A 16,328-nucleotide genomic window follows, 5' to 3' on the forward strand; every position below is an offset into this window, starting at 1 on the left:
CGACCGAACCAACCGCGTAGTTCGGCCGCACCAACCCGTGGTTCGACCGAACCATGTCACGAGCTTCGCGCGTGACTCTTAATGAAGATCGAACGGTTTTTATATGATGCTTGATGATAAACAAGGAGGATGAACGTTGGTGATTCTTTGATCAAGCTTGATGATGGATTTTGATGAATGGTGAAGATGATAATTGAAGCAGCCAAAGAATCGAAGAAGAAGAAATGAGGGGCTGATTGTTTGGTGGGATTGGTGGGTTTATTTTATCCTATTTTCTTTTCTTTTTATTTTTATTTCTTTGTTTTCTTTTCCCTTATCTTTATTTCTTTCTTTTTATTTTAGTTTCTTATTTTTTACTTTCCTTTTTAATTTATTTTCTTTTCTTTTCTTTTTCTATTTTTCCTAGCTTAGTATATATACCCATTTTTGGGGGTAATTAAATTATTCAAGAACCATCTATTCTACTCTCTAATTAGTTTTAGAAGAGCTTCTCTCTCTAGGTTTAGGTTAGAATTAGGGTAGTTTAGAGAGAGAAAGTAAGGGTTTCACTATTGATGAACTTGGATATTGAAGAAGAAATTGATCATCTTTTCTATAGACTTTCATCTTCAATCAATGAGAATCTCTAACTCTCTCTCCTCTATTTTTATTTGCTTTATTTTTATTATTATTTTAGTTGTTGGTATTGCTTGTTAATCATGTTTATTCTTGATTATTTGTTAATTAATCTTGTTATTAGCATGATTAGTGAGTAATTTCCCCATTAAGGGGATGGTTGTGGTGTAGTTGGATCTTGAGCATGTTCTAGGGTTTAGAATTGATTTATTTGTGATTAAAGTCTTTATATGCTTGATATTCTTTAATCTTTTTGCAAGTGCACATTGTTAGTTGATTAAAGGTGAATCTTTGCTAACAAGAAACGGAAGTTGACTTAGTTAAGGTTCATTACTATCGATTGTTATTTAATAGTACCTCCTAGTATATGGTTCTAATGTGGAAACATAGAGGCTATGTTAGGAGAAGCCAATTGACCCCGGAAGGCGGCTAGATTGGACCCTTTACTTCGATATTCATGCATGTTTATTTCATAATTAATTCAATTTCTTTGCCTTTGTTTATGTTCAAGTGAATGCTATACCTAAACCATTTCCCTTGATGTTTTATTTCTTGTTTTAGCATCTTTAGACTTTACTTTATTTATCTCCTATTCCGGACTAGCTTAATTGTCGATAACATTTGGTGGTGTTTATCTGTTCTCTGTGGTTCGACCCCTATGCTTGCCGTATACTCGTATTAGGTTTGTTTAGGTTGTATAAATTGTATTTGATTTAGGGATAGACAATTGACGACGCGTTTATTCCATTGTCAAAAAGCCCAGGGTCTGCCTTCCAAAACCTTCCTCCTATCATCATCATTGAAAAATTGGAACACAAATAGATTAGTATCGACAGACCTAATCGCCACATTCTCATCAATTCTCCATAGGTTTTTCAGCACCCTTTTCATTGCCTCAACATTACAGGTCTTCTTGGTCAGTAGTTTACCCACCAACGACAAAGCTAGCTTTTGTTGCGGACCATCTTCATCCACCATTGCATTCGACCTTTCAAGCATGAAATTCTCTTCCTCAGTCAGTTTTAGGTTCTCCCACTCTTTCACCAATTGATCCTCCATGACACACAGTAAGATTGATTACGAATTGATTGATTTATCTTGGAATTAGTAGAGAATAATTGCATGAAAAATTTGAGAGAAAACGGAATACAATCCCTAACATAGAGCGTTTTTTTTTAACCCTACTCGAGGGACTTAAAGATATAAATTTATTAAAGCTTTTATTTTCTTAGTTTATTTTTTTTAGAAAATTTGGTAAATAAAAAAAAATAACTAAATTTTTTATTTCCCTAATAATAGCAAAGAAGGGTATTTTTGGAAAATAAAAATTCCCAACCAAAAATGGGGGTTCACTCTAAAGAGTAACATAGATATATAGACGTGGGGAAGGCCATGGCCGACACCAAGCCCCCATTGGCTTCGCCACTGACTTTTTCTATGCTTGAAAAGGGACAAAAAAAATATGTTTATATAGTGTATGACAGTATGAGTGTGAATGAGATACAACTAATCTGGTCACGAATGAAAGATACAACGAATTTTGTCACCAATTAGGCCAAAAATGAAAAGCATCAATCCCTCAATTAAGCCAAAAACAATTGACTTATTGTTTTTGGTCTTTTTTTTTTTTTTTTTTTTTTTTGGAAACCAGCCATAAACAATTGACTAATTGAGTATATTTCAAGGAATTAGCTAGCTTAATTAGGATGCCATGAAAAATACTATACAATGCAATTATGACAAAGGAGAAATAATTCTTTTCAAGCACAACTTATTTGTAGTTTATATTAAAACTCCAACTTTCATGATTCAGTTTTTGAGCCTGGTTATGCCATTTTTGTATATTGTAAGATTTTTTATAATGATTTATGTTAGCCAACCCCAAATTATTTCTGGGACTAAGGCTTTGTTGTTATTGTTGTTGGAAGAAATAACATTTGTAAGTTACACTTTGAATTTTGTTAGCCTGAAGAAATTACCTGCAAGCAGAACATTAAACATAAAAGTACACAAGAAGACCAAAAGAAGTGTCAATATACCAGTAGTTAACTAGAAAAAATTACCTGTAGAGTTTGGATCGTTTCTAGCAAGATTAACAACACAAGTCCTGCATGACTGGAATCACCGGCAACTGTTTTCATATGCTCCATTTTTATGTACTGCAGTATATTGAAGTATTATACGAGTAGTTCATTACACTAAACCGTCTAAACATGTTCAGACTGCCTGTTTTGTGTTCTAGTTCGCTCAGGAGTCAGGACTCAGGAGCAAGCTTGATAATTGAATTGATAGGCAATTAGGCAGTTAGGAGACATCGTCTTATTTGCTTGTAGTCGCTGGAGAAACATACAGATTCTGCAGAATCTTGAGTTCCAGTTTTTGCATTCATCTGTTTCAAACATTAACTTGTCAAATGTCAACCATGCATCCACGCTAATCTGGGTTTAAAATCCACGAAGGCGGCACTTTTAGTTCAATCTCCAATTGCATGTTATATGATATCTTCAAATACAACACCGTATTTGGTAAGTATTTGATCAAATACTCTGTACACTTGCGTTCTTTCTATGTACCTTAAAAATGCAAATTTCTGTCATTCTACACTTCAGAAATAGACTGAGTCATATTGAGAAGTTCAGCATATAAGGCATCAATGGTTACACAGACATGAGACAAGAGATTGCAAGATTTGAGGCTGCACGTTAAAATAACAGCTAGTCACCCTGAATAAATCTATTTTTCGATACTTAATGAAAGAAAGTCGACTGTTATAATCACCCTATCTTATAGCACTATATATTTTATGTTTAACAGGGCTAATAGCCCGGAAAATATAATGTGTACTCGTAATCTTGCTCAAACACCAAACCAGTGTAACAAATTACGTAGGCAATGCTAAACAAAAAACAATTCTGAGTACATAATTCAGCCCATAATTTTCAGGTACTCAGCGAACATTCTTCATTTAGAAATGGAGTGATTCTGATATAGCACCTTTTCAATTCAATCAGCATCAGCACGAAGTAGCTAACCTAAAAGGGGATGAACAAAGATAATTACCTACAAAGAACCAAAAGAAAGCTTTACATCCAAAAACTCTGACCATAACTGAAGAATATGATTTTCTAAACAAAATCATAATAGATCAATTTTGTGAGACAATACTGATCAAATCCTCAAATACTCAGAAGTTCTTCCCTTGGCAAGCTCTGAACAGTGTCAGACCATCTTCCCGGTGAATGGTCACTGCTGTTATTCGATGATACATGTGCTTCTGCCCTAGTATCTCTTATCATCCTTAAAATCTCTTTCATTTGAGGTCGACTATCAGGATTAACAGCAACACAAGTCATTGCAATAGTTAAAAGAGCACTCAATTTCTCCTCGGATGTCTCATTTCCTGAACTACCTTCACCAGACTCGGTCTCCTCTTCTCTCACGGACCTAACCCATTTAGGAATGTCGGCCCCATGCTCTTGAACGAGGTCTTGATATGGGGTTTTGCCTGTCATCAGTTCTAGTAGTAGAACGCCAAAGCTGTATACATCGGCTTGCTGTGTTGGCAATCTTCGGCTGTCTCTGCATTCAGGAGCTCTGTAGAAAAGGGATGAGGCACTAGGTTCTTCCGTGGACTCTGGATTTCTGAATGATTGGAGTCCATAATCTGTCAGGCAAGACTCAAAGTCTGATCCAAGGAGGACATTTGAGGATTTCAAGTTCCCGTGGACAAGTTCAAAGTTTTGATGTATGTAAAGAAGCCCGATTGCCAGGTCCTCAGCGATTTTGAGGCAAGATGTCCAATGTAATGGCTTTCCACCTCCAGAAGGTCTATTACCTGATAAGATGCGACGAGTTAATTCAGCAACGCAACATCATTACTCAGACAAATACAACCTCATTCGAACAAGTATAATACAGCAATGACTTACTTCTTAGGAACAAAATCCAAATTTCTAAAATTTATAGACTAAGGTTACCTTAGATACCATGAGATAACACTAACACTACTTAAATAGTAATATTATCGTGTTAAAATATCAGTTTTGAATTGAATATCAATGCAGTATCTATTAAGTTCCTGAATACTATATTGAACTTTCAGAGACGCCTGATTTCAAATAGAGGAGTAACATGCTCGTAAATCTGAAACGTGTATCATATAGGATTAGCTTTTTCATTGATTATGCAAAGAAAAGAAGTAGCTAGCCAAAGAGTATCCTATAAGTTAGCTACAGACTACAGTAATCAAGATCGGTAAACAATCTTAAATCGATATCTTCCAAAAATCCCATAATATATCTGAACTTTGTTCATAGAGATTGCCAATAACAAAAGTTAAACATAAATTCAACTATCATTAAGGTAGAGGTCACTAGGTTGATGGAATAATCCCCCTCAAAAAAAAAAAGGTTGATGGAATAATCATGAATGCTAATGCGAAAGGCGATTGGTTTAATGACTTGAAGTTGTACGACTGTAACTTCAGATTCTTGCTTCAAAGCAATTACAGTATTAGTATCAATCATAGTTAATAATTAGTTAGCTTGTCATTAATTATCCTATTATTAAAATCCTCTATATTACTGTACCTAATGTAGTATTATGTTGTAACTTGTAAGACATACTGTAACTGCTTTTAGGACTCAGATAGGACATGCCAAATCGCTAATACATATTAGCGAAAAGTAATTTCTGATGAATATTTTACACGATAAGTTAGAGAAGTGAAACTAAAACTACTTCTTAATTTACTTTAACCTTGCAATTTTTTTGTTTTTTTTTTTTTTTTTTACAAGAACCTTGCAAATTAAATAATATTACATATGAAGTAGTTAAAATAATGTAGCTTAACTTATTCAAAAATTCACATAAACTAATATGAAATAGGACTTTTTGTACATTGGATATGCAAAAAAGTAGAAAGAGAAAGTAATTAAAGTAAAGTAATATTATGGTACTTGAAAAAAGCAAATGTGACTTACATTTTGAGTCATCAAAAATGGCAAAAATGACTATCAATCGGGGACGGATGGAGTACATTGAAACAATTCAATTAAGAATTCACGTGAAAAGTGTTAAAGGACCAACTCAAAGCATGGGCCCTCCTCATACCCAGCGCGTAATATTCCACTTGAAAGTGGGGGTGGATGAGATTCGAACACATGACCTTTGTGTCACGCTGGCTCCGATACCATGTTAAAGGACCAACTCAACCAAAAGCTTAAACTGATGATTGAGGCCCAGGAATATGTTTTATACTCTATCAACTTTTGGTTGAGGCCCAAGAATATGTTTTATACTCTATCAAAAAGCAAGCGTACCGCCACTCTGGAAAGTTAAGCTTGTGTCTCGTGTCTAGAAAACACAAGGAAAAGGACGTGTAATCACGCACTCTGACACAACACCCATGTTAAAGTAAACACTGATTATCTGCTATATCTATCTGTCAAGGGAACGGTCTCGATTGTTCAAATCTACGCAAATGAATGGTCCAGATTTATAGATTGCCCCTTACTTTGAGACAAATTTAAGAATTTTCCCACTTAACAAAAATGACAGCTACTAGCAAAGTAGCAAGTGCATAAAATTAAATCAAAATATCAAATCATGCATATAATGCCATAATAGAACAGAAATAAGTTATTTAGACAGATTTAGGCAACTTCAGTTTAACTTTCAATTTAGAAAATGCAATTATACACATTTAATATTAAAAAAATGCACATTTAGTATAAAATATATGCACATTTGTTCCTTCTCATTTTAAGGTCCTTCTTATATATATATATATATATATATATATATATATATATATATATATATATTATTGTGTGTTTAGAGAACTATAAGGACAAGGGTGAAACTCAATCCCATAATCTCTTGAAATGGGGAAGGAAGTTCTAACCACTTAAGCTATCCCTCACTCTCACGCCTACATATATAATGAAGTGCATATATTTGGTTAATTAGGTACTTGGCTTCTAGGACAAACTTGTCGTAAAAATGGTGGTCCATGATCTAAGATCAATGGAATGTGACATTTATCTTATACTTCATGTTTATGAATGATCCTAAATTTTGTTTACGAATGATCCTAACACTTGGCATAGACACTCTTTGCAATTGACAAGTGTTTTATTTGGTTTAAGGAGTGTATTATCAGTCAATTACATTATACTAAAGGCGAAACTTAGAGAACAATTGGCAAAATATAATAAAAAGTTTTCCCTCCAAAACCACTTACTAAAAAAAACTTATTTTAATTAAATTATGACTTTTAGTTTGTATAAATAAAATCTAAAATAAATGTCCTTAAATATCAAATTGCCCATTATAACTATTACATTACATGTTTAATTAATTTCTTTCACAATATTTCATACTTTTTATTACTAAGTCTATTTATAATATTTATATCCATTATTTTTGGTAAAATTTATTGTCATTAGAATTATTTAACAACCGTGCATTACACGGGGTTTAATCTAGTGAACAACTAAAAGTGAATGTATAATATAAAATTACCTCCATTTTAAATTATTTACACGATTTGACATAAATAGTGAATAAAAAAATATTTAAATCATCACAAATAATACTGGTATGATACTAATTACTATAGTATATTTTATTGTTTTTGGTGCAAGTAAAAGGAACTATTACACATTCTTCATACAACCTTTTTTTCAACCAATTAGTCAATTTAGCTACACAAGTAAACTTTCCCCCACCAATTAAATTATTAAGCCCATACTTTCTCCATGTTGACATATTTTTTTTTCCATCTGTTTAGAATAATTGACGACGACGACGACAACAACAACAAAGTCTTAATCCCAAAAAAAACCAATAAAATCTTAGTCCCAAAATAATTTAGGATCAACTAACATGAATCATCTTAAAAAATCATACGTTATAAAGAAAAGGACATCACAAAATCATCATTTAAATGAGATTGAAAAATGTTTTTTTTTTTTTTCTGTTTTTTTTTTTTTTTGGAAACCGTGAATAAGGTGTGTACCAAAAAGAGTAAGGATTCACTAATATGATTAGGGTCAGCTAACATGTATCGTCTTAAGAAATCATACGTCATAAAGTAAAAGGCATGACAAACTCATCATTTAAAAGAGATTAAAAAAATTGAAAAAAGTTTTAAAAGAAAAAAAAAAACTAACTGTGATTAAGGTGATAATTGACACATACTAAAAGAGTAAGGACTCGCTAATATTTAATTGTTCGTTTGGCATTGGTTTTTTTTTTTTTTTCAGTTTGTTTCCACTTTTCTGTTATCAATTTTCAACATGAGTTTAATAAATTTGACTAATTTATTCATTATACGACATATATTATATGATTTTGAAAAACAAAAAACCAAAAAATAGAAAAATCACAGTGATGCCAAACAAAATCTAATAGTTTTATATTTTGCACAATGATCAACCACTTTTAAGGTTTATACTAAAATAATCTCCACTCTAACTCAAACATTCCCCTAACTTCACTTTAAAATGGTAAACAATTCAATAAAAATACCCTATTTAAACATTTCTGGAACTTTGTACTCATCATGTGTCAATTAAATGAGAAAAGAGGGAGCATTTCATTTCATTGTGCAGCAAGCTTCATGATTCTTTTGTGTAAAAGTAGCTATCAAATTCAACCTCCATTGCAACAATAAAACAAAATTTTTTAAAAAATAAAAAATAAAAAATTAAGGTTGTAGATTGCACAGAAATTAAGGTAATTGAAAAGACTGTATTGAATTGTTAATGTGGTAAATGGATGTGTAATAAAAGAAGATAAAATAAAATTAAAAATAGAAAAGTTACATAATTTGGAAATAAAGGTTAAAATCATAAATAATTAATGTAATTCATGTTTATTTTAATTTAGAAAAATTTGTAAAATAATCCTTTACTTTTAATAATTCCAAATTTGAAATTAGCAAAAAAAATAGCAAAAAAATAATAATAATAATAATAATAATAATTCCAAATTTGAATTATATTCCAACTTTGGGAGTTGTTTACTTTCTTCAATCCCTTTTACCGCTTATTGAACGGGTTAAATTTTTTCTTTAAGTGACATGTGTCACTAGTTAATTGGCTAAAAAAATTAAATTAAATTAAAAAAACCAGTCAGAACCCTTTACCACCCCTTGGCTTCGACCGACCAACCCAACTGCGTCGATTTCCCCTCCCCTTGCTAGACCATCGTCCACCCTTTTCCCTCCTCCCGCCGGCCATTTTCCCCCAACCCCGCATCTCCCTCATTGCCATCTTTGCGGCTCACTTCATTCGCTGCTCCCATGCGCACAATCAAGAACGTCTGATCCCATTCATCGGAAACAACCGCCATCGAACCACAACCCACCAACAAACATATTCAACCAGCAACGATTGGACCAACTCAGCCCACAAACAATCCTAGAAACGCCTCCTCCCATCCCCATCTTCGAAAAAATCGTGAATTAGAATGTGGGTCTTTGAATTTGGGGATGAAGTCGAGAATTAGAAAGGTGGGTCTTCGAATCGAAAATGCGGATCGGAAGCGTTGCTGATGGGAAAATGTGGGTCTTCGGGGATGAAATTGGTGTTGTTCGGCCAGTGTTGGTGGCCAACATTAGTCGGAATTTGGCTATGAATTGTTGCGAGGCGATTGGGAAGGGGGAGGATGGCTAATTTTCTGATTTTTTTGTTTTAAAAAAATAAAATTGTGGGCTAATGAGAACATCACACCTGTCAAGTGACTTGGTATTATAGGTCATGACTTTTGTTGACCGGATTGGGATTGAAGAAAGGAAACAACCCTCAAAATTGGGATTATTTCAAAATAATCTAAAATTGAGATTATTAAAAGTAAATGAAGCAAAATTTGGGATTATTATTTACAAATTATTTTTTGAAGTAATGTCAGATAATTAATGATAACTATATATATATATATATATATATATATATATATATATATATATATATATATATATATATATATATATATATATATATATAGAAAATGTTATACATAGCCCTTAGAGCTACATATAAGCATTGAATTCACATTTGAAAATCGTAAAAAATTAAGAAATCATCAAAATATAAACACTAACAACACTGATTTACGCGTGTTTTTGTCATAAATTCCTATTTTTATACAATTTTCAAGAGTATATTTAATACTTATATATAACCCTTAGGGTATATAATCATAAAATGTATTGTACCTTTTTTGGTAAATGTAATTAAAACGAAAAACTTTGGGCCTGTTCATATTTACTCATTTTCAGTTCAGTTCAGTTTAGCTCCAATCAGTTCAGTTCAGTTCAGCTCCAATCAGTTCAGTTCAGCTCTTAATTTCCCTCTCTCATTAAATATTCATTTCACCTTAGTTTAGTTCAGTTCAGTTCAGTTCAGCTCCAATCAGTTCAGTTCAGTTCAGTTCAACTCCATTCAGTTCAGTTCAGCTCAATTCAGTAAATATGAACATGCCCTTACAGAGTAAATAACTTTGAAAAACTGAGATAGTAGCAGTGTAGAGTACATCATTAAATAAGAATATAAGATCACAGTGTAGTACATCATTAAATAAGATCACTAATAAGGACTGAGGCCGTTCACTTTTTTTACTGTGATAAATCCATCAAGCAACGGCATTTATTTCCTAACTAGAACAATTTAAGGTTTTTCTGAAAGAAAATTTAAACTTATTTTGTAATTCAATTTTTTTTTTAACTGAATTTTAGTGTTTGACCACCCATTATTAAGTTATTTATGTTATTTGTTGAATGCTTCAAAACTATTTCATGTACACATTAAAACATTAATCTTGCTTCAATATTTAATGAGAATCTTCCATAAAAAAAACATTTAATGAAAACCCACATTACAAAATTTTTAAAATACGAAGTACTGTATATCTGTAACAGAGTACTCTATATATAATTCAAGCAACCAGATTTGAATATTCATGGTACTACAAAATTAAATTAAACTAAACATTAATTACAACCAAGGATTAATACTCGTAACTTTTTATTTTATGTAAATTAAATCCAAAATATATTTCATTTTACTTAATCTTTTCTTTATAAGCCAAAATTAATATTTATATTTTTCCACAGCCTGGAATCACAAAACATTATACTGTATTTCTTTTTTAAAAAAAAAAAAAAAAAAAAAAACAAACAAACAAATGAAATAATAATAAATAAATAAAAATCAGAACCACAGAATTAAACCGACAGAGTAAATGAAAAAAGTGCCGGAAAAACATACCGTGAACAAGGGAGAAGAGACTTCCGTTAGGAAAATAATCATAAACCAACAAACGTTCTTCTTTAGCCTGAAAATAAGCTCTTAAAGGAACAATATTTGGATTATTCAATTTCCCTAAAACCTCCAGTTGTTTCTTGAATTCCTCCAATTTAGGGTATCTTGCATCTTTCAATCTTTTAACAGTCACAATATAACCTGATTCCATCACCGCTTTATATGTACTTCCTATTGTACCTCTTCCTAACGTTTCTGCCGACGCTTTCAACAAATCATCTAAATTGTAACTCATCACTTGATCACCTAGAAACAATAGCTTCCCTAACTTATCACCCTCCCATGAAAACCCTCCTTTTCTCTCTCCTCCGCCACCCGATGGCTCCCCCTTTTCCCTCTCCGCTGTCGCCGCTACTGCCGCTACGGCTTGATCTTCCGCTTGTGATTCCTTCCTGTTCGGTATGGCTCTCCTGTTCCGCTTTCTACACAGGAGGACTGTCAGTATGATGATGAGTATTATGAGGGCAGTTCCGCCGCACAGTGCTCCAATGAGAATTTTTGCACGACGAGATAGGCGGTGGTGATGGCGATGGTGATGCTTCAATGGAGGAAGTGACAATGCCGGGCTTAAAGCTGGCGAAAGAGGGTTACACCTTGCATTGCTGTTACCAATCTGTGTTCCGCAGAGGTTTATATTGTTTAGAAAGGATGATTTATTGAACTGTAACAACGCTGTTGTCTTTGGGATTTCTCCCGAAAGACGATTATTTGACACATTGAAGAATGCAAGGGTTGTTTGATTTAATGGTGGGATTTCGCCACTGAAGTTATTTTTATCCAAATACAACATATACAGCCTTGGCAACTGAGTAATCGATCCCGGGATCCCCCCAGATAGATTATTATCCGACAGATTAATTATCTTCAGCCTGTGCAGAGATGTGAGAGACGCCGGGAATGGTCCCGTAAATTGGTTGAGGTTGAGGTAGAGCACTTTGAGATTCACTAGTTTTGACATGTCTGGGATTTGACCGGTTAAGTTGTTTGACTTCAGACTGAGGACGCGGAGCTGGTCAAGAAGTGAGAGTGTTGCGCCGTTAATGGTGCCACTGAAGGCGCTGCTTTCGACTACGAGCTTCAAAACTCGACCTCTCTTGCATTCCCTTACACCTTCCCATGTGCAGGGGTCGGAGCCCTGCTTCCATGGAAGGTTATTTAGTGGATCAATTTCACCTTTCAATGTTAATAAAGTTTTCGCATCATTATTCTGCGCCATTGAAGAACTCAGGAAGGAGATCATATACAGAAAGACGAGAGCGAGTGACATTATTATTTTTTGGAAAAAACTGAATAAAATTAGTTTGTTAATGAGGGTAGATCTATTTGACTATTATTGGGTTATTTTTGGTATAAATTTTGTTTCCTTTTATTTGTCGAGTCGATACAAGGGTTTTCGACGACGTCGACAAAGATCTTGGAAAAAACATTTGGAGGCGAAGTTTGAATTGGGTAGTTTTGGGAGTATTCAGTATGGAAGAAGCAATCACTATCTAAAGTGACTGATTACTGTGATTAGTGAAAAAAATGATGCTAACTTAGAGATCTATACAATATTGATTCTAAACTAACCAATGGTCCCATTTTAGGGGTATGTAGTGTTAAACAGAGGAATTAGTTGTTGAAGTACCTAAAGAGAAAACTCTGGAAAGAGAGAGAGAGGCAGAAAAAAGACTGGTACATTAATCAGTCCATTGGAGGAAGAGTGTGAGTGAGTTTGGTTGGAAGAAGTAGGTATGAGAGTTAACATTGGAGTTAACTCTTTCCCAGCTAACTGTTTCTTTGTTTTAAAAAATACAATAACTTAAAAAAAAAAAAAAAAAAAAAAAAAAACTACACATTGATCTAAGACTAGCATAGTACCCATGCAATGTACATTTATAAATGAAATCACTAATTTCGTAGGAAAAAACAAATATAATTCAATTAGTAATAAGGGGGCCATTTACTAATGGTCGATTTAAAAATAAAGGAATGTAATTTGTGTTAAATATGGAAAAGAAAAATATACAGAAATGAGGGAAAATTGTTACGTTGTATTTCATATTCCATCTAGTACGGGATATATATACATGTACATTACCTAGGGTTCCATCAACGAATAAGACCAAATTCCCAACTCTAGAGTATTCTAGATTGTATATGGGATAATAGTCATCCACAATAGATATTATCATAACACTCCCCCTTAGATGACTATATATTGAATAAAACAATATTTACTATAAAACACGTACAAAATAATACACTATAATGCGCATAAGATGTTGCCTCGTTAAAAACTTTACCAGGAAAACCCAGTGGGAAAAAATCATGGTTAATGAAAAAAGAGTGCAGCGCACGTTAACTTCCCCTCATGACTACATCACTTAAAATCTTTAAGACGACGCAATCAAATGTTGTAAACTTACTTTTTGAATGTTGTTGTCGGAAGAGCCTTAGTAAATAAGTCTGCTAAATTCTCACTTGAACGAATCTGCAATACATTTATATCTCTGTAGGCGTCGCTCGAAGTGCGTCTACGTTAAAGCATGTGTGAATATGCTTGGCACTCATAGGAAGTGGGAATTGACATAATACGATTAGGGACAAATAAAGTAGGGAGCCACAAACAAGTTTTTTAACACTAGTAGAAAAAACGCTATTTGTAACGCCTTATTTGTAACCAACAAGTGTTTTTTAGTTACAAATACTATATTTGTAACCAACATTAGCTATGTCTTTACAAATAGAATAGTATTTGTAGCTGACAACATAATGTTGGTTACAAATACATCCTATTCGTAACAGACATCATAATGTTGGTTACAAATATATCCTATTCGTAATGGACATCATAATGTTGGTTACAAATAGGAAGGTTATTTTTATATACTTTTATAACGGCCCAAAGCCCATTACTCTCATAACCCTAACTACCACTACAGCCGCCCCCTCCCCCATTATTTTCTTTCTGGTTTGTTTCTCTCTCCTCCTCCATTCTCTTCTTTCACCCCTCTTTCACTCTTAGCTTCCTTTATTTGTTCCTCTCGAATCTCAACTCCTCCCTTCTTCACTCTCTTCTTTCCCTCAACCTCTTAGCAATTCTCTCCTCCACAAGCACACACTGCACCATGAGCTATTATCATCAACAATCGAGCTTCACCATCAACATAGCCAATGTTAACAATATATGTCTTTAATGGTGCTTATGAATTTAGGTATGAATATATATTTTTGAATTTAAATTAATTTGGGGATTGTTTCGGTAATTTGTTTAGGAAAATATTCGTTGTTTGTTATCAATCAATTGAGCTTCATGTTGTTTATATGGGTATTTGTTTGTTAGTTGAGCTCAGAGTTTTTAAAAAAGAAAAATTGGATTTTTAGAGGGTTTACTGTTTCTTCCCCATTGGAGAGATGCTTTGATATGTGTTTTTTCGTGTGAAATTTGTTGAGTTTTTTGGAATACCCATTAGGGAAAATTTCTCAGATCTCTTTTTTATTCTATGTGATTTTAGATGGGTGTTGTTACTTTTTGGGTGTTCTTGATTTATGCGAAATTTTGGTTAGAATTATGAGCAAATTTCTCATTGTTCATCGACTATGTGTTGTGGTATCCGATTTATGTGAGTTAGTTAATTTTGATTTTTTTTTTTTTTTTTTTTTTTGTAATCTAGAAGAATTAAAGTCCTTAATTATCATTGACTCTTGCTAAATGCTTATGGTTGAACATTAGTAACTTGAGATTTTTTTTTATTCCGAATATATAAATTAGCAATTTTATATTATTTAGACCCAATTGTGCGTTAACTTAGATAAATATAACGTATAAATTACCCTTTTGAACAAATCTATCATTTCCCTATGATCTAATTTAGAAGTCTCATGTTTTTTTTTGTTATTTGTTTTTATGTGTTTGCACAGGGAAAGGAGCTTAACAACATTTGTGAAGGTTATACTAGGAGTCTAAGCCCAACGTGACAAACTATTATGGAGCTATATAGACACTTTTTACTTTTTTAGACCATTCACTAGTAGAAAAAATGCTATTTGTAACGCCTTATTTGTAACCAACAATTTTTTATTAGTTACAAATATTACATTTTTAACCAACATTAGCTATGTCTGTTACAAAAAGGATAGTGCTTGTAACGGACAACATAATGTTAGTTACAAATACAGCCTATTTGTAACGAACAATATAATGTTGGTTACAAATACATCATATTTGTAACGGACAACATATAGTTGGTTACAAATAAGAAGGATATTTTTCACCATCTCATAACCGCCTATTTTTCTTTCTTTTCAACGTATCTCCTAATTGGTTGTAAAACATAAGCCCAACTCTTAAAGGCCCATATATAAGTTGGAAAACCTAAACCTAACTCTAATTCACTCATTCACTTAGCCGCCTCCATTGTTTTCCCTCCCCTCTTTTAACAACTCTCCTAATTCCCCTTCTTCACTTCATATGTATCTCTCATTTCTCTTTCTTAAATAAACTCCAATTTATCTCTCCTTTTAATTCCACCATTGTTGCAACTTCTTCACCTGCGAGCCAAGCTTCCATGGCTGCTTTACCGTCGAGCATCCATGTTACTCCACCTTCCACCGTCGAGCACCCATGTTGTTCCGCCTTCCACCGATGAGCACCCACGTTGCTCCACCGTACTTCGTCGACTACCCAAGAGCGCCGATAAGAATGTTTAGCACCCACAAAATAATTTTCGAGCCACAAGCATTATGATTTCAAGGTTTTTCATTTTTAGAATCGATTTTTATTTAGGTTAGATTATAGATCTAATTACTCTTGTTTTTATTTTTAATCCATGTTTATGATTATAATTAAATTGTTGATACAATTGTAATTTTACTTTACATTTTTTTAGATAATTGTATAATTTTGAGTTTTTGATTTTTTGACGATTTTTTTATGTATAACTTTAATTTACAATATTTTTTATGTTGGGTTTGTTATATCTTAGCTTAAATCTGATTGTTCTTTTATTCATTTTGAGACAATTGTTCTTGTCAATTTTTGTTTGATTGTGTTAATTTCTGGACACTTTTTTGGGCGATGTGGCGGTTCTTTTCGTGTAGTGGCTGCTGTAGGTGGTGGTGTGGGTCACGATGTTGGAGCGATGGGTTGTGGTGGTAGTGAGGATGGTTGCGGTGTGGGAGAGTAGGTGGCGGTTAGGGAAATGGGAGTGGGTTTAGTTCATGGGCAAGGGTTAGGTTCAGGTTCAACAAGACATCTCAACCTAGCATTTTTGCTAGGTATGTTTTTTTTAATATTGAAAATAAGCATTTGTAACGGACAATTAAAATGTTGGTTACAAATGAGAGCTTAATTGTAACTAACATTTAAAATAATAGTTACAATAAACTGTCAAATTAGGCTAT

The 16,328-nt window shown here is 33.2% G+C and overlaps 1 protein-coding gene and 1 long non-coding RNA gene across 2 annotated transcripts; one reads left to right on the forward strand and one right to left on the reverse strand.

The window, feature by feature from the left end:
- Positions 1-3,388: 3,388 nt before the first annotated feature.
- LOC145559683 (inactive leucine-rich repeat receptor-like serine/threonine-protein kinase At1g60630) lies at positions 3,389-12,872 on the reverse strand. Its single transcript, XM_081621046.1, has 2 exons — positions 10,890-12,872; positions 3,389-4,450 (listed from the first exon to the last, which is right to left on the reverse strand). The coding sequence occupies exons 1-2, from the start codon at positions 12,208-12,210 to the stop codon at positions 3,792-3,794; spliced, it is 1,980 nt and encodes a 659-aa protein (XP_081477172.1). The 5' UTR covers positions 12,211-12,872; the 3' UTR covers positions 3,389-3,791.
- Positions 12,873-13,871: 999 nt separating this feature from the next.
- Positions 13,872-15,902, forward strand: LOC145559684 (uncharacterized). Its single transcript, XR_014092868.1, has 2 exons — positions 13,872-14,140; positions 14,847-15,902. It is a non-coding gene; the product is annotated as an uncharacterized LOC145559684 (long non-coding RNA).
- The last annotated feature ends 426 nt before the right edge of the window (positions 15,903-16,328 follow it).

Source organism: Chenopodium album, chromosome 9, assembly GCF_948465745.1.
Source record: "Chenopodium album chromosome 9, dcCheAlbu1.1, whole genome shotgun sequence".
NCBI lineage: Eukaryota > Viridiplantae > Streptophyta > Magnoliopsida > Caryophyllales > Amaranthaceae > Chenopodium > Chenopodium album.